The sequence below is a fragment of the Hemiscyllium ocellatum genome, chromosome 9 (assembly GCF_020745735.1).
Source record: "Hemiscyllium ocellatum isolate sHemOce1 chromosome 9, sHemOce1.pat.X.cur, whole genome shotgun sequence".
Classification (NCBI taxonomy): Eukaryota; Metazoa; Chordata; class Chondrichthyes; order Orectolobiformes; family Hemiscylliidae; genus Hemiscyllium; species Hemiscyllium ocellatum.
This window is the reverse complement of record NC_083409.1, coordinates 81,620,793-81,647,564: the sequence shown is the minus strand read 5'-3', so window position 1 is coordinate 81,647,564 and position 26,772 is coordinate 81,620,793. Positions and strand designations below refer to the sequence as shown.

The following is a 26,772-nucleotide window of genomic DNA, read 5'->3' as shown; positions in this document are numbered from 1 at the left end:
GGTTCCATCTCTTATTCACAGGAAGCATGGGTGATTGGTATACAAAATGTCTCATATTTATTGGTTAAGGGCACCACCTTAGAGCAACTATTCTGAGAAAATAACAAGCTTGCTTCAGGTATTTTTTTTACCAGCGAGAGATAGAGAGACACAGCCTGACATTGCAGAAGATCAAAGGCTTCTGACTGTGCATCTGTCACACCCAGAAGCTGTTCAGCTATCCAGGCACCAGTCAGAGAGTTATTATCTGACTGATGACTTTTAGCATTCACACCTAGTCCCAGTTGCACAAACTAATCAGCTACTTGTTGTCAGTAAATCCACACTGACCCTACTCACCCAGGTGCTGGGCCAATTTTAAAATTTCATTCACAGGATGTGGGTGTCACTGGCAAGGCCAGCATTTATTGTCCATCCCTAATTGCCCAGAGCACAGGTAAGAATTAATTTTGGAGTAACATGCAGACTAGACCAGGTAAGGATAGCAGAGTTCCTTACCTGAAGGGCATTAGTGAACTAGATGGGTTTCTCCTGACAATGTGAGCTGTTATGTGGTCATCTTAGTTTCAGATTTTTAATTGAATCCAGTTCCACCATCTGCCATGATAGGACTTGAACCAGAGTGCCCAGATCATTACCAGGGTCTCTATCAATAGTCTTGTGATAATATCACAAGGGTATTGCTTCCTTTATTCACATCTTTTTCCACGCTAAAGAATGCAGCAATGTAAAGACCATGCAGAGTTTCAGTAACTTGTTTTAAAAAGCACAGTAATTCCTTCCACAATCCTTTGTCTTAAAACAGTCCTTCTCCACAAAATAAAATGATATCTGCTTCAATTGCGATGTAGATATTGTTCAGTAATGGCTTTAATACCCTGGAACAACCTTTTGACGATGTCAGGGTGTTGATTCTCACCGGGCATAAATAGCACAGAGTGGTCAGAGCCAAGAGAGAGGAGAGAGAAATAGATGTGGGAAATGGTCTATGAATAATATAGTGGTAAGATCAGAGCCTTGTATGTCTGTGTTGTAATGTTCAGTTTTAATATTTAATACAGTGTTATAAAGAAGCCCAAGCCTGAATACAGTTCTCCTCGATCAGTTTGCCTTGAATCCAAACATGTAGTATGGGCATAAAACCACATCATGAAAGAGACATGGACAGCCAAGTAGAAGGACATTGTAGATTACAGGCTGTTCTCTCTCTCTCTCTCTCTTCCCCCCCCCCACCCCTCCAAAAAGGACACAATTTGATTAGGTTCCAACGTCTATATTTTAAAGTTATTCTGATGTTGATTCTACCCCAACCCCACAATCACCTCTGATGTCATTCCTATGTAAATATTGGAAAAATTTAATAAATACAATCTTTTCATTTCACAGGTAGTACTTGGAATGGACAGAAGCTCTGGAAGATAAGCTAATGTGCTGCTCCATTGACTTGCTGTGTACAGAAAATGTCCAGACTGATGTTAGGGAAGACTTTGGAAAGAATATGCAAAGCGGTACTCTTGTTGTGTCTTGTGCACTTTCTTATAATGACCATCTTCTACTTGGACATCTACACCCAAAGGTTTGACATCTTCAGCCGCTTTAATACTAGGAATTTCTCCAAGATGCATCAATACTTTAACATCTCAAAGCCCAATGGGACCTCACTGACATTCCTGGGGAACGAAGATCACTTTGTGTCGAGCAGGAAGTTGGACCATAACCTTACAGTCACGAAGAAGCCTTTACCGATGTGCCCTGATGTCCCACCGGGGTTAGGTAGGCTGCTCACTTCAACTTTTCATTAAAAAAATTGTTGTGGGTGCATTGATTAAAATGCATTGTGGTTAAAGATTTAAAAGTGCTACAGTTTGGAATTGGTAGTCTTTTTGTGTCGTTACTATTGAGATTTCATGCCAATGATCTGTGCTTGCTGTTCAAATCGTATCTTTCTCAGGGCAATCTTTAATACATAGGCAGAGCTGATCAGATTATAGCTTTCCATTGTTTCCTTGCTTTATCAGCCTGTTAGGAAGATACATCCATCATTCCAGTTACATTGTTGGCAAGTACGAATAATTGCACTCAATGTATTTCTAGAATTCTAGCACACGTTGGTCACACTTAAAAATATAGTGGAAGATCAGTTTACCTGGTTGAGCAGAATTATTTAAAGGGTGTTTCAAAATTTACATATTCAGGCTACTACAGGAAACATGATTACTAAATGTCAAAGACTAGAAACTAGAGTGACACTCGAATCTATTTGTATCATAGCGAGATCTTTGTATAAAGATGTTTGCTTTTAATTTGACACAGTTGGAATGAAGTTTACCATTTAAAAATGTTATTGCTAATGCAAAACCTTGTTTTTGGGTCATGTGAAAATACAAACAGAGAATAGAAGGCAATTCAACCTCTTGAGTTTGCTCCATCATTTAATAAGCTCGCTGCAGATCTGATTATACCCTCAAATCTACATTTCCCCATCCCAGTTTACCTTTCACCATCTGTTTACTCAAAATTTATGCACTTGTGCCTTAAACGTATTCAAAGGTTGTTTCCATAAAGTTTTTCAGCAAGTCTCATAAATCTGTGAGGAACAAAATCCACCTTATCTCTGTCTCAAGTGGGTGACTTGTTATTTTTTGACTGTGAACCATAGTTCCAGATCCTTCCATAAGAGGAAACATCCTTTATGTACATCTCCCCAGTCAGACCCCTCAGGATCTAATATGTTTTAAACAAGTCTCCTCTTACTTATATAAACTTCAGGATATAAGCTTAGCCTGTTCAATCTTTCCTTGTAAATCAACCTGCCTTTATATTAGTCTGGCAAACCTTTTCTGAGCATCTTCCAGTGCATGTACAAGCTTCCGAAATATGGTGACCAGTACTCTATACAGTATACCAGATGTGGTTTCACCAGTTACGCCACAATAACATCACATGAAGTATAATATTTCTGCTTTTGTATTCAGCTCTCACTGTAATAAATGTTAACACTTATTAGTTTTGCTAATTGCTTCTATTTTTTGGGAGGCTATTGGATTTTATGAATATACCACATAGGATTTCTGGCTGTTAATCCAGAATCTCAAGTCTGTGTCATGGGATATGGATTCTTATCCCACTATGGAAGATGGTGTAATGAAAATGGAGAACAGGGTTTGATTTCTGAAGTAGTTTAATTTAATGTTGAGTCCTGAAAGCTGTAAAATGAATTGGAAACTGAAATGCTTTTCCTCTAGAGTGTGTAAATGTATGTTGCGAGCACTGCAGTAGAGATAAGATTAAAATGTTAGTATGAGAGCACAATGTTGTATTGAAATGGTGATCAACTGGCAGGCCGGAGTCATTCTTATGTATGGAGTGGAGATGTTCACTGGTCACCTAGTCTATGTGTGACCTTACCAGTGTATGGGAGACTGCAGGTGAGCAGTAAATATAGTCACTCAGTTTGAAAGGAGCGCAAGTAAAATGTTGCTTCATTTGGAAGGTATGCTTACAGCCTTGGACAGTGAGGAAGAAGGACATAAAAAGGCAAGTGTTAAAACCTGCAGTAGATACGTGGGAACACTGTTGCTTACAAGCTCCTGACTTGGAAATATATCACTGTTTCCTCACTGTAACTGAGTCAAAATCCCGGAAATCCCTCCTGAGCAGCATTGTGGGAGCACATACAGCAAAAGACTGCAGCAGTTCAAGAAGGCAGCTCACTGCCTCCCTCTGCGAGATAATTAGTGATGGCCAATAAATGCAGGTTGTTGCTTATGAGCCCCACATCCTCTGAATGAATAAAATTAATGTTTTTTTACACCAGGCTGTTCTGTTTTTGCATGCTGTTTTCACTTTGGTAGAGTAGACAACCTACAAAGTAAGAGTGATCCTTTTCTCTGACATTCAGTAAAACCTGTGTGGTCCAGAGTATCTGTTCCATTGGCACAACTATAGTGCTGTGAAGTGGCACAAAACAAAGATGAAACTCTGGAACATGTGACTTGCACAACTCGATTATGCCATTCTGTGTATTTTGGGGAGACTTCTTGTATTATTCTACCATTAGAATTTGACTTAGAGACTTTCCTATGTCTAGCTGAGCATTAGGTAAATCAAGCGTATTCTTCTGCCTTCTGCTGTGGATAGTTTTACCTGGAACAGGTCAACAGGCCATTGCCAGATTCCAGTCCATGGAAATATTTGTCATAGCACTGAAGAATTCTGCTTCAGAACTAGCAGTGCCCATAGTCGAGCTATTCCAATAATGCTTCAACACTGCACAGGCTAATGTAGAAATTGCCCTGTCATATCCCAGATGACAAAAGCTAGGCAAATTCAACCTGACCAATTTCCACTCCATGAGTCTGCTCTTGACAATCATCAGAGTGATGGAAGGTATTGGCCGTGGTCTCAAGAGACTCAAGGCTCGACACAATGATACTCTGTTCCTAGACCCTCGGTTTGGAGTACAAAGAAAGATGGTGTGGTTCTTGGAAGTTGATTGCCTCAATTTCGGGTAGCACTGCAGCAGTTGCTCAGGTTAGCTGTTTTGCTGATGATCTTTCCTCCATCGTAAGGTCAGGAGTGACAGTGTGCCCTGATATTTGCACAATGTTCAGTACAATTCACATCTCCTCAGATCCATTAAGCAATGAGTATCCATTTGCAACAAAGCCTGGACAGCAACCAGGAACATAAACAGAAATTGCTGGAAGAACACGACAGGTCTGGCAGCATCTGTGGAGAGAAAGCAGCGTTAAAGTTTTGGGTCCAGTGACCCTTCTTCAGAATGTAACCAGGTTTGGGCTGATAACTGGCATCTATCATTTGTGCTATACAGTGCCAGGTAATGGCTATCTCCAACCAGAGAGAGGATAGTCATCTGTCCGTCAGATTGTACAGCATTCTCATCACAGACTTTGTCCGTATTGTGTTGGGGACTGCATGCTAAAGAGTTTGCTCCCCAACTGGAAACTATAGATGAACCAGAAGATCCACTCCCCATGAAAACCATGTCTGAGGCTTTCACTTTCGGTGACCATGGCCTATACGGGAAATTGAGATGTGATCTTCACAAAGCCATCAGGGACATCAAGAGACAATACCAGACTAAACTAGAGTCCCAGACTACCCAAACGAACACATGTTGACAGTGGCAAGGTTTACACGATAATGGGCTACAAAGTGAATCACTGACAACAATGCATCCCTACCTGATGAGCTGAATGCATTCTATGGAATAGGAAATTCGACGTTTCGGGCATAAGCCCTTCATCAGGAATGTTCTAATCCTTGTAGAGAGAGGAAGAGAGCTTCTTCAAGGAAGGCATCCTTGCAAGAGGATTCGCAGTAGGTTAAAATCTTCGGGTAAAAAATGAGGTCTGCAGATGCTGGAGATCACAGTTGAAAATGTGTTGCTGGTTAAAGCACATCAGGTTAGGCAGCATCCAAGGAATAGGAAATTCGACGTTTCGCGCATAAGCCCTTCATTAGGAATTCCTGATGAAGGGCTTATGCCCGAAACGTCGAATTTCCTATTCCTTGGATGCTGCCTAACCTGCTGTGCTTTAACCAGCAACACATTTTCAACTGTGATCTCCAGCATCTGCAGACCTCATTTTTTACCTGAATGCATTCTATGTCTATTTTGAACAGAAGGTCAGTTAAATGATGTCACCTGCCCTAACAGCCTTGGGTGCACCTGTACCCACAGGCCTCTCTGCAGATGTTAGCTCGGCCTTCTTGAAAGTGAGCCCATCGAAAGCCATTGGCCCACGTGGTGTCCTGGATGTGTACCCAGATCCTGTGCAGACCAGCTGGCAGAAGTATTTGCAGACATCTTTAACCTCTCCTGCTTCAGGAAGACTGCTATCATCCCAGTGCCAAAGAATAATCAGGCAATGTGCCTTAATGATGACCTCCAGTGGCTCTGACATCCATCAGTGTGAAGTGCTTTGAGAGGTTAGTAATGGCACACATCAACTTCATCCTCCCAGATTGCTTTGATCCACTACAATTTGCTAATCATCACAATAGGTCCGTGGCAGAAGCTATTTCTCTGGCCCTACATTCATCGCTGGAACATCTGAGTGAGAAGGTCACCTACGTCATATTGCTATTTAATCACTTTAGCAGGCCCTTCAACATCAGCATTGACCTCCAAACTCTGAGACCGAGGAGTCTACTCTCCCCCCCCCCCCCCCCCCCCCCCCCACAATTGGATCCTTGACTTCCTGACCCACAGACTGCAATCAGTAAATATAGACGACGACACCTCTTCCACAATAATCCTCAACACCAGTGCCCGCTATTATCAGAGTTATGAATGGACCTCTTATATATTAGAGTTGTTCTTTCTCTGAACCTTCTCTGTAGCTGTAACACTATATTCTGCCTTCTGCTCTATTGCCCTGACGTAATTGTGTAAGGTATGATTTGTCTGGTTAGCACTCAAAACGAAACTTTTCACTGTATCTCAGTACATGTGACAATAATAAGTCAAGTCAAAATCAAAGGCACACATCACCCTCAATTGAAATGACATGACTGTTCCTTCGCTGTCACTGGATCAAGATCCTGGAAATTGGTTCCAAACAGGTTCTGTCTGCACCACGTGTGAATTCTACTGCAATTGGAAGATTTGGCTCACCACCACTTTCTCAAGGGGAATAAAGGATCGGCAACAAATGCTGACCTAGCCCATATCTGTGATAGTATAACAAAAGCTATGTTTTTCTTTTTTAATAAACCAATTTTGACCTTGTGGTTGGAATTCTATTCTCGCCTGAATTAAAGGTTTTAATTAAATAAAATATAATGGCGAGCTCTTGAAAATTCACTCCAGTCTCTCCTATCTGCTGTTTTCTGCTCGGCAAAGGGTGCTGAAGAGAGGAAAGGAGAATTGCAGCCACTAGAGATGATGTCGGCTCAAAGCTGTATTCTACACCATGCTCCAGAAGTGGGGATGCTAGTTTTGGACTGGGCTGGACAAAATCAGAAGTCACAAGACACCAGGTTATAGTCCAACAGGTTCATTTAAAATCTCAAGCTTTCAGAGCACTGCTCCTTCATCAGGTGAAGTGGAGGAAAGTACACAGGCACAGAATATATAGGGGGAGAGATAATGGCAAGGCAATTCCACATGATTGAGAATGTCAACAGATTTAATCACCTAAGAGTTATCTTGCCATTATCTCTCCACCTATATATTCTGTGCCTGTACACCTTTCCTTCACCTGACAAAGAAGCTGTGCTTTGAAAGCTTGTGATTTTAAATAAACCCGTTGGACTATAACCTGTGTCTTGTGACTTAGCTCCAGAAGCGAGTAAAAGAACATTTCCATGTGAAAAGCTAAACGTTACTGGAGAGCAAGAATAGAACACTATTGAAACACTTCAGCTGGGCAACAAAGGATTGTTTGCAAGTGATAAATGTCCTTGTGTAAGTCACAGGACAGTGGCTACGCATATCATTCCATTCCCACCTCTTCTCTGATGTGGAGAGGTAGTTAAAATTATTATTAGGTTGAATCATTATGTGCTAAGTGGTTGAATTGGCACTGGTAGCTCTAGTCATCTCTTTTTATTTATCCACTGCACCTCTCCTTAGGATTCTCCTTTTCTGTAAGATTCTCAAATCCATCTAGCGACTCAGAATCTCCAAAACCCGAAACCTCAGCGTGATTTGGGAAGTTCCGTGCTCTGCAACTGCCCTCTCTAATACTGAACAACATTAGCGGCTTGCTAAACAACGTTTGATGTAGTGCCCTCCTCGGTTTTAATCTTGCAGTAACTTACTATTTTCTTTCTAATTCAGATGTATTTGCTGTGGCTAGAGCTCAAACACACTATTCATGTAAAGTTGACCTGGAAGAGTCAACAGGCTGAGTGCGAGTGACATTGAGTGAGTGGAAGTCCAGTCTGCCACATTTGGTGACAGCTGAGATTAAGCAGAATATCCAGTCTGCCTGGGACGTGATTTATTTATCTTGACAGCATATTTATTTTTAGAACTTGACTGGCTGTATTAATATTTATAGTTGGCAGCTGCTTTTAAATTCAGCTTTCCCATTGAAATGTAATTTGCATGGAGCCTTTCCACAATATTGTTTCAGCCATGTGATAACTCAATAACACTTAAGGCACTGTTGAGATTCGGCTTCCCATAGCAGAAATGAGCAGCTTTGTTTCTGCAGTAAAGTTTAATGTGGAACAGTGATCTAATGGCAGGGTGAACTGAAATTGATGAGCGAGTTGACTTCCAACCACGATAATCCTGATTGCTAAGCTAATTATCCCGTAGCAAATAGGTTCTAGTGAATGATATGGTGATGTGATTTGTCTGCTCAACTTTTACGATTTAAAATCACAAGCTTTTGGAGCACCACTACCTCATCAGGTCAGCTGCCTGGAGACAGTGAAAAGATTTCAAGGAAACTAATGGCAAATGAGTTTAGGCTTTAGGTCATTGAGCTGTAAAGAAAGACAAATGAGCTTGTATTTGCTCATTGGAAAAAAGATTAAGCTAGCGGTGGTGGTGTGTGAGCAACTGTTTTAAATTTTGATGATAATCTGGCGATGAATGCAGACAGGCATGTTGAGCAAGAACATAAACCATAAATTGGGATACAGCCATTTGACCCACTGAGTCAGTATCTTCCAAAAAATCACTGTCATGGACTTTTCAATTTATTTAATCACCTCCATGACATCGATAAATGCAGGTGCATTTTCCTTTAAGATAAATTTTCTTGACTGCTTAAAGAAATTGAGAAGAAGATCACTTTAACGTTACAATCTACATTATTGAGCTCCAACAGGTAGTATTTCGCAGGTAACAACATCTCCATGGTTTGAGCAAATGTTTTCTGCACACACACGTGACTTTCAAGCAGCCTACAACATGTTGTGCCAGCTACTTTCAGGTTGCCCCTTTTTGAAATACTGGGCTTGTGCAGTGACATCAAACAATGGGAAGGTGCCACACAAAGCAGTGTCAAGGTTAGAAAGGCTGAATTGTGTACAACAAAGAAATTTCAAGGGGCAATGGTCCCAATAGCACATTTACCATAAAATGCAGTCTCAACCATTCAACCAACTTCTACTCCCTCAGGTACGTTTCTACTAAACTACAAATCATATGATATCACCCCCAGGATCTCTGATAGTTGATATTATTCATGTTGTGAATGATTCCTTCACCTTAGATTTTGTCCACACACTTGCAATTCTGTTACCATTGTTTCATTCCTAAGAAAAAAAACTCTGAACCCTCTGTCCTTGCAAACTGTAGTCCCACCTCCAACCTTTCTCTCCTGTCCAAAGTTCTTGAAAATGCTGCCCCTCACAAATCCAGATCCATCTCTCTGTGTGAATCCCTCTGATCAGATTTGTAGTATTGTCATAGCTATTCCGAAAGTTACATCAGGCATCCCACGTGATTGTGACCATGGCAAACTATGTCTCCCGGAGTCCTTATCCTTTTCTGAAGCCTTCACCATAATCGCTAACACTGTTTGGTTGCAGTGCTGTTCCTCTGTGGTCTGGCTGGCTGGTTTGTGGTGCATTTGCCCAGTTCCATTCTCATCTGTCCATGGTGCCAAGGGGTCTGAGTAGTCTGGCAGTCATTTCAGAGATGTCTTTGATGCTGATTTCTCAGCAACAAACCCAAACAAGCAGACAAAACACGTCCAGAAACCCTAGCCACCCTCCCTTACATCAAAGACATCTCGGAAATGACTGCCAGATTACTCAGACCCTTGGCGTCGTGGTAGCCCACAAACCCACCAACACACTAAAATAGCAGCTAATAAACTTGAAAGACCCTATACACACAACAAGCCAAACTAATGTCATTTACAAAATACCTTGCAAGGACTGTAACAAACACTACATTGGACAAGCAGACAGAAAACTATCCACCAGGATACATGAACATCAACTAGCCACAAAAAGACATGACCCACTCTCACTAGTATCTTTACATACAGATGAGGAAGGACACCACTTTGACTGGGACAACATATCCATCCTAGGACAAGCCAAACAGAGATACAAACTCTGTCAACAAATACATTGACTTGGATCCCATTTACCACCTCCTGAGAAAAAGAATGGGAAATGACATCACCACAGGAAATGACATCACCAACCCAAGGAAACCCAAACACATAAAGAGAAAGCAGACTATACCACCAGTGCTTCGTCCTGAGGCTCATTGAAGATGTTATCTAGTATGGTGATGAAACGTCTGAAAATGAACCTTCCAGCTCAGCAAGCAAACCTACATTCAAAGGTAAACTTCTATTCGACAAAAATATTAAGACTATAAAGCCATAAGACATAGGAGTGGAAGTAAGGCCATTCGGCCCATCGAGTCCACTCCGCCATTCAATCATGGCTGGGCATTTCAACTCCACTTACCCGCATTCTCCCCGTAGCCCTTAATTCTTTATGACATCAAGAATTTATCAATCTCTGTCTTGAAGACATTTAGCGTCCCGGCCTCCACTGCACTCTGCGGCAATGAATTCCACAGGCCCACCACTCTCTGGCTGAAGAAATGTCTCCGCATTTCTGTTCTGAATTTACCCCCTTTAATTCTAAGGCTGTGTCCACGGGTCCTAGTCTCCTTGCCTAACAGAAACAATTTTCTAGCGTCCACCCTTTCCAAGCCATGTATTATCTTGTAAGTTTCTATTAGATCTCCCCTTAATCTTCCAAACTCCAAAGAATACAATCCCAGGATCCTCAGCCGTTCCTTGTATATTAAAGGATATGGGCCAAAGGCAGGAATACAGAGTTAGGCCACAGATCAACCATGATCTCATTGAATAGTGGGACAGGCTTGAGGGGCTGATGGCCTACTCCTGTTCCTGTGTTCCTATGTTTGCATTGTTGAGGAATGCATGAAATCTGGGTTTGATGTACTCTGTAGGGTGTTTAACCACAGTTTATCTGTAAACTCATACTAGCTTCATGGAATTCTGAATGTTAAGTGCATAAGTTTTCTGTATATTCTAGATTATTTTGCTTTTCTAATCTTGGATAGTAAAGTTTTTTTTAACACAATCTTTAGAATCCTGTGGCTTTATTCTCTTAAAACGTATCCATGATTTCAAGCATCATCTATTTGAAACAAAATGTTAATTGTTCCGAACCAGAATGTAATGTACATTTGGCAGTCTTGTCCCAGATCATGAACACTCTTCCGCCTATTTACTGACTCACACTAAGTCCCATTCAGACCTCACCCATTTGCTCGCTGACCTGCATTGGCTCCCAGTCTGGCAATGAGGCAACTTTAAAATTACCCTCCTTGTTTCAAAATTTCTCAGTATCCTTTCCTCTGTGAATCTCCCTCCAGCACTGCAACTCACTGAGATCTCTGTGTCCATTCAATTTTTGCTAATTGAGCATTTTGTTTTAAAATTACTTCATGATTGGCAGCAGTGCCATCAAATGTCTTGGCTCTGAAATTTCCCCCTGAAACTCACTGTCTCTCTTTACCCCAGTGAAATTGTGAACTATAATCTGATTGGAGATTCTAAAAGTAAGGATGATGTATTTTTCATTTTATTTGATTTTGAAAAGCCTGTACTCTTGCATTTTAAAATTTGAATGTTTTTCCATTATTTACTGTGATGTGATGTATGGACATGATAATGTCTTTCCTTGAAAGGATTCTGTGAAAAATAATCAGTTGTATTGTCACATCCTCAGTGGTCATGAATACAATGGTGAGATACATAAACAGAGAATGAGAAAGTCTCCATTCAGGCATGATTACTTTCTGCTCGACTTCAGGAGATGATAGTTGTCAGTTCTAAATCCAATGAGGTGCATGGAAAGGATAAATAACTAAATCATCATGGGGGAATGAGGCTGCTTAGTCAGTGACTATAAATATATGTTAGATTTTTATTTTCTTGTACACTGTCTTATTAATAGATCAGTATCCTGTACAATTTAGTAATTTCATAATGAATCAGTTTTTGAGCACATTATTAATCTTTTCTTCCTTAATGATGTATGGAACTTGAAGCTTGCTCTTTCTCCTCGCTGGGAATGAGTTTCCAGGCACTGTACAGACTTCTCTAAATAGGTCAACTTGAACCTGTACTTTCAGTAGTTACAGGGCCTCGGTGTTATAATTGGAATGAAGCAAGACTGGGGTCCTCCCCAGTTCTAGTTCCTCAATTATTCCACTATAATTAACAATGCACCAAATCCTGCCAAAGAGCAGTCCCTAACACTAGGAACATCTCTCTGACTGGAGTATCTTGGAGCAGACAGTGGTGTAAGTTAATTTTCAAACCGAGTAGGAGCTTCAGACGAGGGCCAAAGGGCCTGTACTGCACTGTAATGTTCAGTCATTGGTTAGGAATGCTACAAACCAGGTTAAGGCCATCAGCTATCCTTGCAGTTCTGCATCTGTTTATAGACTGCTTCCATTGCAAATCCCCAGGATACAGGCCATTGAGGCCTGGGACAGGCATTGCTCTAGTGTGCAGCATCAAATGGACCCCTGGCTCAAGGATGGACAATCTATTAATAAGATGGCATACGAGAAAATAATTCAGGTTTCTGTATAGATTTCCAAGGTAATGGCACACCCAAAACACAATGATAGGGAGATCTGTCTGACTAATTTATTAGAGCTTTTGAGGACGTCTCAACCAGAGTGGATAGAGGGGGACCAGTAGATGTGTTGTATTTGGATTTCCAGAAGGCCTTAAAACAAGATTAGATTAGATTTCGATTAGATTTGATTACTTACAGTGTACCTCACAAAAGGTGAAGTCATAATGAAAGAACCCATGGGTATTGGAGATGTATTATATATTGGCATAGATAGAGAATTGGCTCATGGGCAGGAAACAGTGAATGGTGATAAGAGGTTCCTTTTTCAGCTGGCAACCTGTGACTAGTGAAGGTCGACAGGGATCAATGCTGGTAAATGACTTGGAGGAAGGAAATGAATGGACTGTAGCCAATTTTGCAGACAATACAAAAGTAGATGGAAAGGCGAGAAGGATACAAAGATTACGTAAGTTGGCAAAAAATTGACAAACTGGGTATAATGTGGGAAAATATGAAATTGTTCACTTTAGAAGGAAAACAAAAGAACCAAATATTATTTAAATGGAGAAAAAACTGAAGCAAGCTACAACATAAAGCAACTTGAGCTTACTTGTACATGAAACACACAAAGCTAGCACAGAGGAACAACAGGTAATCAAGACGACAAGTGAAATGTTGGCCCTTACTTCAGTAGGAGAAAGTGAGGACTTTTCCAGCAACACATTTTCAGCCCTTACTTCAGTAGGATTGGCATATAAGTGAAGGGAAGTCTTAGAAGGCGATGGTTCTGTAGAAGGATTACTTGACCCGAAACAATAACTCTGATTTCTGTCCACAGATGCCGCCGGACTTGCTAAGTTTTGTCAGCAACTCCTGTTTTTTTTAACTCTCACTGCAACCATACAAGCTGCTGGTGAGATCACACCCAGAGTACTGTAAGAAGTTTTGGTGCCCTTATTTAAGGAAATATCATTTCATCGGAGGCAATTCAGAGAATGTTCACAAGGATGGTCCTTAATATGGAGGGATTGTCTTAAGACCAAAGGCTAAACAGATTGGGGGATTACTCACTGTAGTTTAGAGGAATGAGAGGTAGGCTCATGGAAACACATAGAATACAGAGTGAGCGGGAAAAGGATGTGCCCCCACTCCCTGACCCCCTACATGGGAGAGTCTAGGACCAGAGGATACAGTCTTGACAAAGAGGCAGCAATTTAAGACTGAGATGAGGACTTTTTTCTCTTAGAAATTCTCTCTCCAGAGAGCTGTGGGAGCAGAGTCGTTGCATATTTAAGGCTGAAATGGATAGTTTGGAGAATCAAGAGTTATGGAGCAAATGCGGGAAAGTGGATATGAGGAATGTCGGAATAGCTACGATTCTGGTGAATGGCAGATCAAGCTGAAGGGGCCAAATGGCCTACTTCTGTTCCTATTTCTTGTGGTCTTATGGTTTTTTTACACTGAAAGGCAGGTGAAAAAACAAGTTAAATACTTCTCATGGCATGCCTAGGTGCAAAGTACACTCTTCCTCTTCTACACCCAGCCCCTCTGCAGATCATGGCTGACCTGAGTAAGCCTTGTCAATCGAAGCTCGCAATGCTGACTATTCCATCCCCTGATTTAAATTTGCTGTGACATCCACATCTCTAGCCTTGTCATGTGGCTTTCTGCCTCTGCTGTACCTTCCCTGCGTTCTGGTAAAATAGGAAATTGTTGTGTACATAGCATTCCTACAAAGCAGATAGAGGCCATTCAGCCCATCAAGTCTGCACTAACTGCTTTAAAGAACTTCCCAGCCCCATAACCCCACAATCACCAGTGCTAAACCACCTAGCCTGCAAAACCCTGGATACAACGGCGCAATAGTCTGTCCACCTAACTTGCACCTCTTTGGGCTGTGCGAAGAAACCAGAGCACCTGGGAAAAAAACCCACACAAACACGTGGAAAATAAGGAAACACCACATAGACAGTCACCTAAGGCTGGAATCCGAACCTAGGTTCCTTGCGCTGTGAGGCAGCAGTGCAAACCACTGTGCCACCCAATAAGAGGACGTTCATTTCTTATATGTTCATTTATTTTTCCTTTTTTCTGTTTAATTAATGCTCTAAAGATCTTGAACATCTCAATTGCCTTGTGCCCACTTATTTTCTCAGTTTTCCACAATTGGCTATGACTCTCTCCTCCTGTGGTATGTATGAAGACCCTTGATTTTTTTTCCATCGTCTGGTATCTCGCCAATCTAATACCTAACATCTCTGATTATGGTGAGATGGTTACATTGTGGTCATGTCCATATATGATACAATATAATGCTCTGGGGTGATGGGTTCAAGTTCCACCAATGCACCTGGTCGAATTCAAATAATAAAATTTTGAATATAAAGTTGGTCTCTAATAGTAGTCATCCATTATCATTTAAAACAAACTATCTGGTTAGCTTTAAATGTCCTTTAGAGAAGGTCATCTGCCATTTTTATCTGGTCTGACCTATAGATGATTCCAGACTAGATAATGTGGCTGACACTTAGGTATTCTCTGAATTGGGCTAGGTAGGAAGCCACTCGGTTCAAGGGCAGTTAGGCCTGTGTGGCAAATGATAGCCTTGTTGGTGATGCCCACATCCTATGAAAGAATTGAAAAAATAATGTAGGGCTCTAGTACTCAGATTTTCAAAACTGATTTATAAAATATACCTACTACAGAATTAGAAATCGTGGATTTCTTTGAAATTTGCATTGTTGTCATAAAGTAATGATAATCTACTGAAAATCACTTGCGAGAGACGTGTAGCCGATTGTAGCTAAGTGGCTGTATGCTGTCCCAGCGAAAGTATTAAATCTCTGTGAAGCTCGGGGGAAGGATTGCAACCGAAATGAGAATTGTAAAACAATATTTGATGATCAAATAAATTACAACATTTTACATGAAAATGCTTTAATCATCTTAATTATTTGGTAACGTTGTAGTACAGTTTGTCAAACACCATGTGGATGATCTCACTAGTAAAGGATTAAAAACTTGTCAAGCACTTCAATTTTAATATAGCTGGGGGATTGAAAGAACATTCAGTGCCAGTTGATCTTGTAACAACTGCTCAGACCTGCCAATCAGCTCAGCAGTGTCCGTGAAGTAGCTTGAGTTCACCTCTGTTAGTTCTGAAGTAGCCTCTGATATTTGTCACCATTTTTGTGAAAGTTTGCTTCAGATAGCTGGTCCATCATTTTGTTGGTATTCCTTCAGTTTCTTTTTCCATCTACTTCTGTGTTTGGGGCCAATTCTAGTCTTTCTGTTCCTCAAAACAAAAGGGCCAAACAATTCGGTTTCAGTGTCCCATCTTGTCTAAAGGATGTTTATCTCAGTTTTATTTCTTTAGTGTACTATGTCGATATACCTCTAAAAGACACAGTTATGATATTGTCACAGTTATAGGTTATAGCATGTACAGTAAATCCTCTATAGCGAAATCATAAATTACGAATTTGCCTATCCATGCCAAAAAGTAAGTAACAACAAAAATGAACATTCAAGGGCAAAACTAACATATCTGTGATATTTCTAACCATTGTAAGCTATTTTAATGAGCTGTACAATCATGAATTTCATCATTTGCCAGAGTTCTCAGGAATGGAACCCTTGTGGATACGGAGGAATGACTGTAACATGAAGGTATAAAAATTTGTCCTTTCTCTTATCCCAGGGTCACTTGAAGTGTGACACACCATGGGAGCATGTTGCTCTGTTGTAATCTTCTAGTTTAATGTTATTTAAACACTTACGTGTGTGAAGAATATGATGTTTGTATATAATGTTAAGTTGAAATGAATTTCTGGTGGATTATTCAATACCATAATGACTCCGACCTTAAATTATCATATGTTGTGGGAGATCAAGTAAGCATTACTGCATACAGTAGAATACCCTGCTGAAGGCAAGCTAACGTTATGCTGGCATTTGTGGGATATGATGTGATTTTGTCTCCAACAAGGTATTTTGCCTAATGCAATAATGCTTACATTATCTCCCTTAATGTAAGAAAATGGGTATGCCGATTGACGTTTTAAGGAAATTAACTGAAATGCTACATTCATATGTTCATAGTTATCTCAGCTACTATTAATCTATTAGATTACAACAGGAAACAACATGCTTCTAGAAATGTGTCTTACTTCAAATGATCGCAGGAAAGATTGGGTATGAGACCTTTATACCCTCAAGTCACATATTTTAAAACTGTTATGTTATCATGAGCATATCTTTTAAATATGTCCTAAACCAATGAGATATAACGTCTTTCCTTCCAAAGATGAAAATTTAATCCAAATAGACAAGCAAAACAGAGTTTACAAGACCAACATTTCAAACTTCAAAGTAAACTCATTCGAGGTTTGACGACTCATGCTGGTCTGGAGCGGCACATGTTGTCTGCTGCCCTTATTTGCCAACTTGGCAGTAAGGTTGCTGTTACTCAAAATCACTGCTCAATCATTAACATCAGAGTGTTCTTTCTAAGTCTGTCCAGGCATGGTGTGCCATGCTGGGTCTGTGCTCGCTTCTCTTCCTTTGCAAAGTAGCAGTATAATCAGCTGCAAATGTGTTGCTGGTCAAAGCACAGCAGGTTAGGCAGCATCTCAGGAATAGAGAATTCGACGTTTCGAGCATAAGCCCTTCATCAGGAATAAGAGAGAGAGAGCCAAGCCGGCTGAGATAAAAGGTAGGGAGGAGGGACTAGGGGGAGGGGCGATGGAGGTGGGATAGGTGGAAGGAGGTCAAGGTGAGGGTGATAGGCCGGAGTGGGGTGGGGGCGGAGAGGTCAGGAAGAGGATTGCAGGTTAGGAGGGCGGTGCTGAGTTGAGGGAACCGACTGAGACAAGGTGGGGGGAGGGGAAATGAGGAAGCTGGAGAAATCTGAATTCATACCTTGTGGTTGGAGGGTTCCCAGGCGGAAGATGAGGCGCTCCTCCTCCAGCCGTCGTGTAGTTGTGTTCTGCCGGTGGAGGAGTCCAAGGACCTGCATGTCCTCGGTGGAGTGGGAGGGGGAGTTAAAGTGTTGAGCCACGGGGTGATTGGGTTGGTTGGTTCGGGCGGCCCAGAGGTGTTCTCTGAAGCGTTCCGCAAGTAAGCGGCCTGTCTCACCAATATAGAGGAGGCCACATCGGGTGCAGCGGATGCAATAGATGATGTGTGTGGAGGTACAGGTGAACTTGTGGCGGATATGGAAGGATCCCTTGGGGCCTTGGAGGGAAGTGAGTGTGGAGGTGTGGGCGCAAGTTTTACATTTCCTGCGGTTGCAGGGGAAGGTGCCGGGGGTGGAGGTTGGGTTGGTGGGGGGTGTGGATCTGACAAGGGAGTCACGAAGGGAGTGGTCCTTGCGGAACGCTGATAGGGGAGGGGAGGGAAATATATCCTTGGTGGTGGGGTCCGTTTGGAGGTGGCGGAAATGGCGGCGGATAATACGTTGTATGCGCAGGTTGGTGGGGTGGTAGGTGAGAACCAGTGGGGTTCTGTCTTGGTGGCGGTTGGAGGAGCGGGGCTCAAGGGCGGAGGAGCGGGAAGTGGAGGAGATGCGGTGGAGGGCATCGTCGATCACGTCTGGGGGGAATCTGCGGTCCTTGAAGAAGGAGGCCATCTGGGTTGTGCGGTGTTGGAATTGGTCCTCCTGGGAGCAGATGCGGCGGAGACGAAGGAATTGGGAATATGGGATGGCGTTTTTACAGGGGGCAGGGTGGGAGGAGGTGTAGTCCAGGTAGCTGTGGGAGTCAGTCGGTTTATAATAGATGTCTGTGTTGAGTCGGTCGCCCGAGATAGAAATGGAAAGGTCTAGGAAGGGGAGGGAGGAGTCTGAGACAGTCCAGGTGAATTTCAGGTCGGGATGGAAGGTGTTAGTAAAGTTGATGAACTGTTCAACCTCCTCGTGGGAGCACGAGGCAGCGCCGATACAGTCATCGATGTAGCGGAGGAAAAGGTGGGGGGTGGTGCCAGTGTAGTTGCGGAAGATGGACTGTTCCACATATCCTACGAAGAGGCAGGCATAGCTGGGGCCCATGCGGGTGCCCATGGCAACTCCTTTAGTTTAGTTCTTCCTAGCCCTATCAGAGATTAAAGACAGTAAGTACCAAAAACTTTCATGTACTTACCCCCACACTCGTGGCCCCTCAACTATTCCAGAATCTTCCACAGGCCTGTCGGACGCCATTACACATGTGGCCTCCACAGCGCCCGCGGCACCAAAGGCCGCCGCCGACCGTGACGTCACTTCCGCCCCCACCGACCTCGGAGCCCCCGCGATCGCCGCCCCTACAACTGCCCCGGTGACCACCACACACACAACCGCTTCCACAATCGCCGACGGACCCGCGACCCACGCGGCCACCGGGAATGACCACCACTCCTCCGTCGCCGCAACCATTTCCGCCCCTCCGGTTGCCGTCGACGCAGCCACTTCCGCCCCCACTGACATCACTAACCTGCAGGAGCACAATTCCTCAGGTTTCCCCGCCCCCACGCCGTCTTTCGTCACTACGCATAACCCCGCCCATAACCCCGCCCCCACGCCATCTCCCGTCGCTTCACGTAACCCCGCCCCCACGCTTATTTCCGTCACGACGCATGACCCCGCCCCCACGTCGAGCAACGTCACCACGTCTAACTCCGCCCCTACTTCGATCTCTGTCCCCGCCCCTAACCCCGCCCCCAGCTCCAGCTCCAGCTCCAGTCCCACACCAGGTCCTAGCTCCCAGCCTTGCCGGATTTTCACCATCCCTCCAGATCTCCCCCTCTCTGAGGATGAAAGATCAGTCCTCAGCAGGGGCCTCACCTTCGTTCCCCTACGCCCTCGGATTAATGAGTTCAACACGCGGCGAGATATTGAACAATTCTTCCGCCGCCTTCGCCTCCGTGCCTACTTTCACAACCAAGACTCCCGCCCACCCTCTGACGACCCCTTCTCCCGCCTCCAACACACCCCATCCACCTGGACACCCCGTGCAGGCCTCCTACCCGCCCTCGACCTCTTTATAGCCAACTGCCGCCGTGACATCAACCGACTCAACCTGTCCACCCCTCTCACCCACTCCAACCTCTCACCCTCAGAACGTGCAGCCCTCCACTCCCTCCGCTCCAATCCCAACCTCACCATCAAACCCGCAGACAAGGGAGGCGCGGTGGTAGTTTGGCGCACTGACCTGTACACCGCTGAAGCCAAACGCCAGCTCGCGGACGCCTCCTCTTATCGCCCCCTTGACCACGACCCCACCTCCCACCACCAAACCATCATCTCCCATACCATCCAGGACCTCATCACCTCAGGGGATCTCCCATCCACCGCCTCCAACCTCATAGTCCCACAACCCCGCACCGCCCGTTTCTACCTCCTGCCCAAAATCCACAAACCTGCCTGCCCCGGCCGACCCATTGTCTCAGCCTGCTCCTGCCCCACCGAACTCATCTCCCAATACCTCGACACGGTCCTGTCCCCTTTAGTCCAAGAACTCCCCACCTACGTTCGGGACACCACCCACGCCCTCCACCTCCTCCAGGATTTTCGCTTCCCCGGTCCCCAACGCCTTATTTTCACTATGGACATCCAGTCCCTGTACACCTCCATCCCCCATCACGAAGGACTCAAAGCCCTCCGCTTCTTCCTTTCCCGCCGCACTAACCAGTACCCTTCCACTGACACCCTCCTTCGACTGACTGAACTGGTCCTCACCCTGAATAACTTCTCTTTTCAATCCTCCCACTTCCTCCAAACTAAAGGAGTTGCCATGGGCACCCGCATGGGCCCCAGCTATGCCTGCCTCTTCGTAGGATATGTGGAACAGTCCATCTTCCGCAACTACACTGGCACCACCCCCCACCTTTTCCTCCGCTACATCGATGACTGTATCGGCGCTGCCTCGTGCTCCCACGAGGAGGTTGAACAGTTCATCAACTTTACTAACACCTTCCATCCCGACCTGAAATTCACCTGGACTGTCTCAGACTCCTCCCTCCCCTTCCTAGACCTTTCCATTTCTATCTCGGGCGACCGACTCAACACAGACATCTATTATAAACCGACTGACTCCCACAGCTACCTGGACTACACCTCCTCCCACCCTGCCCCCTGTAAAAACGCCATCCCATATTCCCAATTCCTTCGTCTCCGCCGCATCTGCTCCCAGGAGGACCAATTCCAACACCGCACAACCCAGATGGCCTCCTTCTTCAAGGACCGCAGATTCCCCCCAGACGTGATCGACGATGCCCTCCACCGCATCTCCTCCACTTCCCGCTCCTCCGCCCTTGAGCCCCGCTCCTCCAACCGCCACCAAGACAGAACCCCACTGGTTCTCACCTACCACCCCACCAACCTGCGCATACAACGTATTATCCGCCGCCATTTCCGCCACCTCCAAACGGACCCCACCACCAAGGATATATTTCCCTCCCCTCCCCTATCAGCGTTCCGCAAGGACCACTCCCTTCGTGACTCCCTTGTCAGATCCACACCCCCCACCAACCCAACCTCCACCCCCGGCACCTTCCCCTGCAACCGCAGGAAATGTAAAACTTGCGCCCACACCTCCACACTCACTTCCCTCCAAGGCCCCAAGGGATCCTTCCATATCCGCCACAAGTTCACCTGTACCTCCACACACATCATCTATTGCATCCGCTGCACCCGATGTGGCCTCCTCTATATTGGTGAGACAGGCCGCTTACTTGCGGAACGCTTCAGAGAACACCTCTGGGCCGCCCGAACCAACCAACCCAATCACCCCGTGGCTCAACACTTTAACTCCCCCTCCCACTCCACCGAGGACATGCAGGTCCTTGGACTCCTCCACCGGCAGAACACAACTACACGACGGCTGGAGGAGGAGCGCCTCATCTTCCGCCTGGGAACCCTCCAACCACAAGGTATGAATTCAGATTTCTCCAGCTTCCTCATTTCCCCTCCCCCCACCTTGTCTCAGTCGGTTCCCTCAACTCAGCACCGCCCTCCTAACCTGCAATCCTCTTCCTGACCTCTCCGCCCCCACCCCACTCCGGCCTATCACCCTCACCTTGACCTCCTTCCACCTATCCCACCTCCATCGCCCCTCCCCCTAGTCCCTCCTCCCTACCTTTTATCTCAGCCGGCTTGGCTCTCTCTCTCTTATTCCTGATGAAGGGCTTATGCTCGAAACGTCGAATTCTCTATTCCTGAGATGCTGCCTAACCTGCTGTGCTTTGACCAGCAACACATTTGCAGCTGTGATCTCCAGCATCTGCAGACCTCATTTTTTACTAGCAGTATAATCAGTAATAACTTCATATGGCCTGCACTGCTTACATATTTTAGAAACAATTGCTGGCGTCCAAGCATTTGTATTTGTATTTCTAACTCCATTTTGGATTTGAATTAGTATTTCTGCCCAATGCACAGTTTTGGTAGTTCTCTACCTGCTTACTCACCAGGAATCTCTTTCATTCTCCTCTATCTTTGAAAGTGGTGATGGTTGTGGGATAAATGTTTGCCAGGATACAAGGCAGTTAGCTAGAAAATTGGGTCATGACATATTTCCTCATTGGAACAGATAGGCTACAGTCTGGTGCTTGGTACAGGCAGTCTGAAAAGTGAAAATGTGGCGTTGCAATAATGTGTTGGTTCATTAAACATAAGTCTCCAATGTTGAACAACTGAAACAATATTAAAACTCTAGATCAGAACATGAATTGATCCATTATTAGCCTTTTCAAAATGCAATCTTTAAGGAAGAACCATTGATACTTCTTTGGAATTATGACATTGAAGAAAGCATGTTCTAAGAGATTTTCATAAGCTTTTTATTTGAATGTTTTGTGCCCCATTACTTATAATGGGATTCATGGATATATTGCCACGCAGAGGAATTTTAATTCTGTTTGATGGAAATGGAATGAATGGACAGTTAAAAAGCTGTTGGTAATTTGCTCACTGAACTCTGACCAACTTTGCACCAAATGTGCATTTAACTTGAGCAGGTTGCAAAGGTATACACTGTCTGCTTTAAATGCGCACATTCGGTGCCTGATGGTGTCCTTAAGATTAGATTACTTACAGTGTGGATACAGCCCTTCGGCCCAACAAGTCCACACCGACCCTCCGAAGAGCAACCTACCCAGACCCATTCCCCTACACTTACCCCTTCACCTGACACTACGGGCAATTTAGCATGGCCAATTCACCTAACCTGCACATTTTTGGATTGTAGGAGGAAACCAGAGCACCTGGAGGAAACCCATGCAGACACGGGGAGAATGTGCAAAGTCCACACAGACAGTTCCCTGAGGCAGGAATTGAACCCGGGTCTCTGGCGCTGAGAGACAGCAGTACTAACCACTGTGCCACCGTGCCGCCCAAAGCTCAGCTTTGAAATATTTTCTGGGATTTTGCATTAGTAATGACCGTACAGTGGTTTCTCTTTATTTTGTGTGTGAGCTAGTGTGCTGCAGTCAGTGATACCCTTGCCTACTTCAAGATGAAGGCCTTGCAGAAGGAAATCAATTTGGAATCTCTGAATTAGCATGATCTTCAAATGTTGAATGCTAAAGTCACTTTGTAAAACCCTTAGAAAATTTAAGCCTTGTTGTATGGGGTGTAACTGGATTTTTAATGGTGTATAAAATTGTATTATTCAGGAAAACCTCTTTGGTTCTGAAAGACTGATATTTTTATTGGTGGAATGACACATTGCTCAATTATGTGAAAACAAATTGCAGTGATTTACAGAAAAGTTTATTTATTTCTGCTCAGTTCCATTTGTATTCGCCAAGTTTGATTTTGTTTTCTGCAGTATGATAAATTCTGCTTAGTACTTCCTGGTTTACTGTCTGAGTGAGTCCTTCACAATGAATGGCTACTGAGCCTGCATGTTGACAGCACTGTTACTTGGCACCAGAGACCCATGTAACTGGCGAGAGAATGGTGTTCACCTCAAGAAAGGCAAGGTCCATGCTATATCTTTGTGGTGGCTTTCTGCTGATTGTAAATATCAGGGCTGTGATTTTTGATATGGCATAAAGTATCAGACAGTCACAGCTCTCCACTGTTACAACAGACACAAAAGCTCGACATTACACAATCCCTCTGGTTCCTATGCCAAAAATACATTATATATTCTGATATTCCCCCTCTGCATTGTAGTTTGCAGCTCACTCATCACTTCTAGATCAAAGTAGCAAATATGTTTGAAGGACAGGTGGAAAGTCCATTAATGCCAGACATCAGATTGCAATGAATGGCACACAGTGTAGATAGGAAATCTAGAAAGTGTTAAATTTGAAAATGAGACCTTTAACCCCTTGGGAGTTAGCACATAACCATTGTATTTTCAGAACCATTCTGCAAGCATTGCTGTCACCATTCATCTTGTGGCTATAATTATGAAGTTGCAGATTATTCTACTGAATTGCTGAGTAATTTGATGTTAGAGAGCAATGTACTTATCTTTGTTACCTACTTTTCTATACTATAGAATACTTCTACTGTTCAAAATGAGGTTGGGACTGGACATTGTATGCTCTACCTTTTTTAACACCATGAATGGCAATGTTAGTGTCATCTAAAATGTAGTCCATAGACCAGCTGCTGGTGGAGTGTAATTTATCATCTCCATAACTGGAGAAGGTTTTAGGGGTGTACCTGCCATTAATGTTTTCAGTCAGTGCAGTTGGAATCTACTGTGCAGAAAGCAAACATTCTTCTGTGATCTAGTTTATATGATCACCCCCTTGCACTCCATGGATGAAGCCATTGGTGTTTCATTCATCTTCCCTGAGCCCAGCACCCAAAATTTCAAACATTTTGTGTACGTTTCTCATTTTGAGTGAAAGGAAAAAAAAAATCACTAACTTGATACCTGTTAAAATTTTCTCATTATCGAGTAATTAAAGTACAAGGATGTAAAGGAGTCTTCTTGGAGTATCTGTAAATCAATGTTTGGATGTTGTATTGGAACAGCGTTAGATTCTGGAGTATCTGAGGGACAGAGCATCAACTGAGGCTGGAGCATGATGGAGTTGAAAGAGTGGCAATTTGACCCTCAGCTGAAAAAGTTTGCTTCTGGAGCCCAGTGGAAGTAATCTGTGTCCTCAGATGCTACATCAACCAGCTGTCTGTTAGAGGTGTTTATTATCTTTCCTAGGAGCATCATGACCATATCCATTCTTGTGTGAGGTGCTGAAAGAGAGAGAGAATGAGAGTGTCAGTGGAATTTATCAAGCAGTGTCTAACAAGGTGACACAAATAAGGTTCTATCTCAACTTAAAAGAGAGAAATTCAGTTTGATATCACTGGGTTGCCCTAAGCCGTTGTTCACTCTGTAATCACATTGATTCCCAGGCAATTCTGTCCATTTATTTTAAAGACAAACACATTAGAACAAGAACTGACTTTCTGCAGAGCAAACTAGTAGATAATAAGTGCACCTTTTTGTTGATTAATGTGGTAGCTGAAGATCAAAAGGCTTTGTTGCTTAACAATTGAATATGTGATACCAATAAGGAAGCTTTGCCAATTAGATTTAAATGGTTGTGTAGCTTAATCACAAGAATGATAAGATTAACACAGAAAATTATTATAGAAGAAGGCGAGAGACAACAGAGCATCTTACTATAACCAAGCAAAGAAAATTTAATGAGTGTCAAGAACATGTAAGATTGTTGTCTAAAAGGCATGCTCATGATCTTATACTATTTAAATTCAAATGATAAAAGCACTGTTTCCCTTCAGTTGACTAATCTGTATGCTGGATGTCACAACAGTTTTGCTATTTTTTTTGTCAATCCCCAAAAAACTAGTTTCTTCCTCCCAGGATTATTACAGGTAAATCTCAGAAGCCAAACCTGTCAGGTTGTTAATTCATTCCTAGCTGCAGTCTCCAAAGGAACAAAGAAGCGGTGTTCATTTGTGAATCAGTTCAGAGTTTATCTCCCAAGTTATTTCTGGTCTGCAGTGCTAATGTTACCTTTCTCGTTCTTCCGTGAAAATACCTTGCTCTCAGAGGAATTCACATACATAGCCATTTAGACTCACATAATTCTATCTGGCTGTTGTCTCCACTTGAGCTGAAACTTCCACTTTGAGAACAAGCTTCAGGCAATTTCCAGGACGTTTTCATTTCAGCACTCAACTTTCATTAAGGCAAAGGTTTACTTAAATATAAATGTGACTGTAAAACACATTTCTTGCCTTGGCATTCTCCAGGTCTCAAGTAGTCCAAAAGAAGTCAAGTATGTGTTTTTTGTAATATTATGAATGTAATTCCACATCATTAATATTAATTCTGCCCATATCCACATTGCCAGTACTTTTATTCAATAAATTTTCATGCAATTAAAGCTTAAATTCCTCTATTTTCAGGATTCCACGATCTTAATTGATAGGTTATTCAAACTATCTTTTTTTATTGCACAACTTTCTATGTTTTAAGCATTACTCTTGGTTCACTGATTCTCTTGCCAGTTAATTCTTTGCTACCACGGTAGTGCTGTGGCTCAATTGGTAGCACTCTCCACTTTAAAGTTGTGGGTTGAAGTCCTAATCCCAGTACAAACCTCTATGCCTATATTCCAGTAGAGTACCAAGGTAGTGCTGTACTCCTTGGAGACGCTGTCTTAGAGTCATAAAGCTTGGAAACAGACCATTTGGTTCAATTTGTCCATATTAACCATGTTTCCTAAACTGAATTTATAGATTAAATCTCAAGCCAGGCCCAATTCTGATCTCATAGGTGGTCATATGAGATTCTATGGTGCCTGCCCTGTCACATTTGCTTATTTATGGACAAACATACACAGGTCTCTCTGTTTCTGTGGCACTTTAGAATTGTATGCAATCCTCTTTTCATTTTTCCTATCAAGTTTTCTTTCATGTGACTTTGCTGTGTAAAATTTCACGTGACTTTCTATTCAATCGACCCGAGTAGGCCCTATTACAGTCTATCACTACCCTACTCACGATTTGCAATATCTTCACATGTTGCATCATCTGAAAATTTTGAAATCATGATCTGTATGTACATCCAAATCCAGGTTATTGATGCACATCAGCAAAAGCAGAGCTTCTAGTTCTGATCCTTAGGGAGCATCAATGTATACCTTCTTTTGGTTCAGCAATGAACTCTATTGTATGTTCCCTGTTACTCAGCAAACTTCTTATGTGACACTTTTACAAGTGCCTTTTTGGAA

At 43.3% G+C, this 26,772-nt stretch overlaps 1 protein-coding gene across 3 annotated transcripts in view; it reads left to right on the top strand.

Moving 5' to 3' along the window:
• Positions 1-26,772, top strand: part of b4galt2 (UDP-Gal:betaGlcNAc beta 1,4- galactosyltransferase, polypeptide 2) — a 465,910-nt gene that overhangs the window by 68,952 nt on the left and 370,186 nt on the right. For all 3 annotated transcript variants that reach the window (XM_060830513.1, XM_060830514.1, XM_060830512.1), the window contains exon 2: positions 1,387-1,773. In XM_060830513.1, coding sequence (XP_060686496.1) covers positions 1,461-1,773 — 313 coding nt within the window. In that variant the 5' untranslated portion in view covers positions 1,387-1,460. The remainder of the gene's footprint in view (positions 1-1,386; positions 1,774-26,772) is intronic.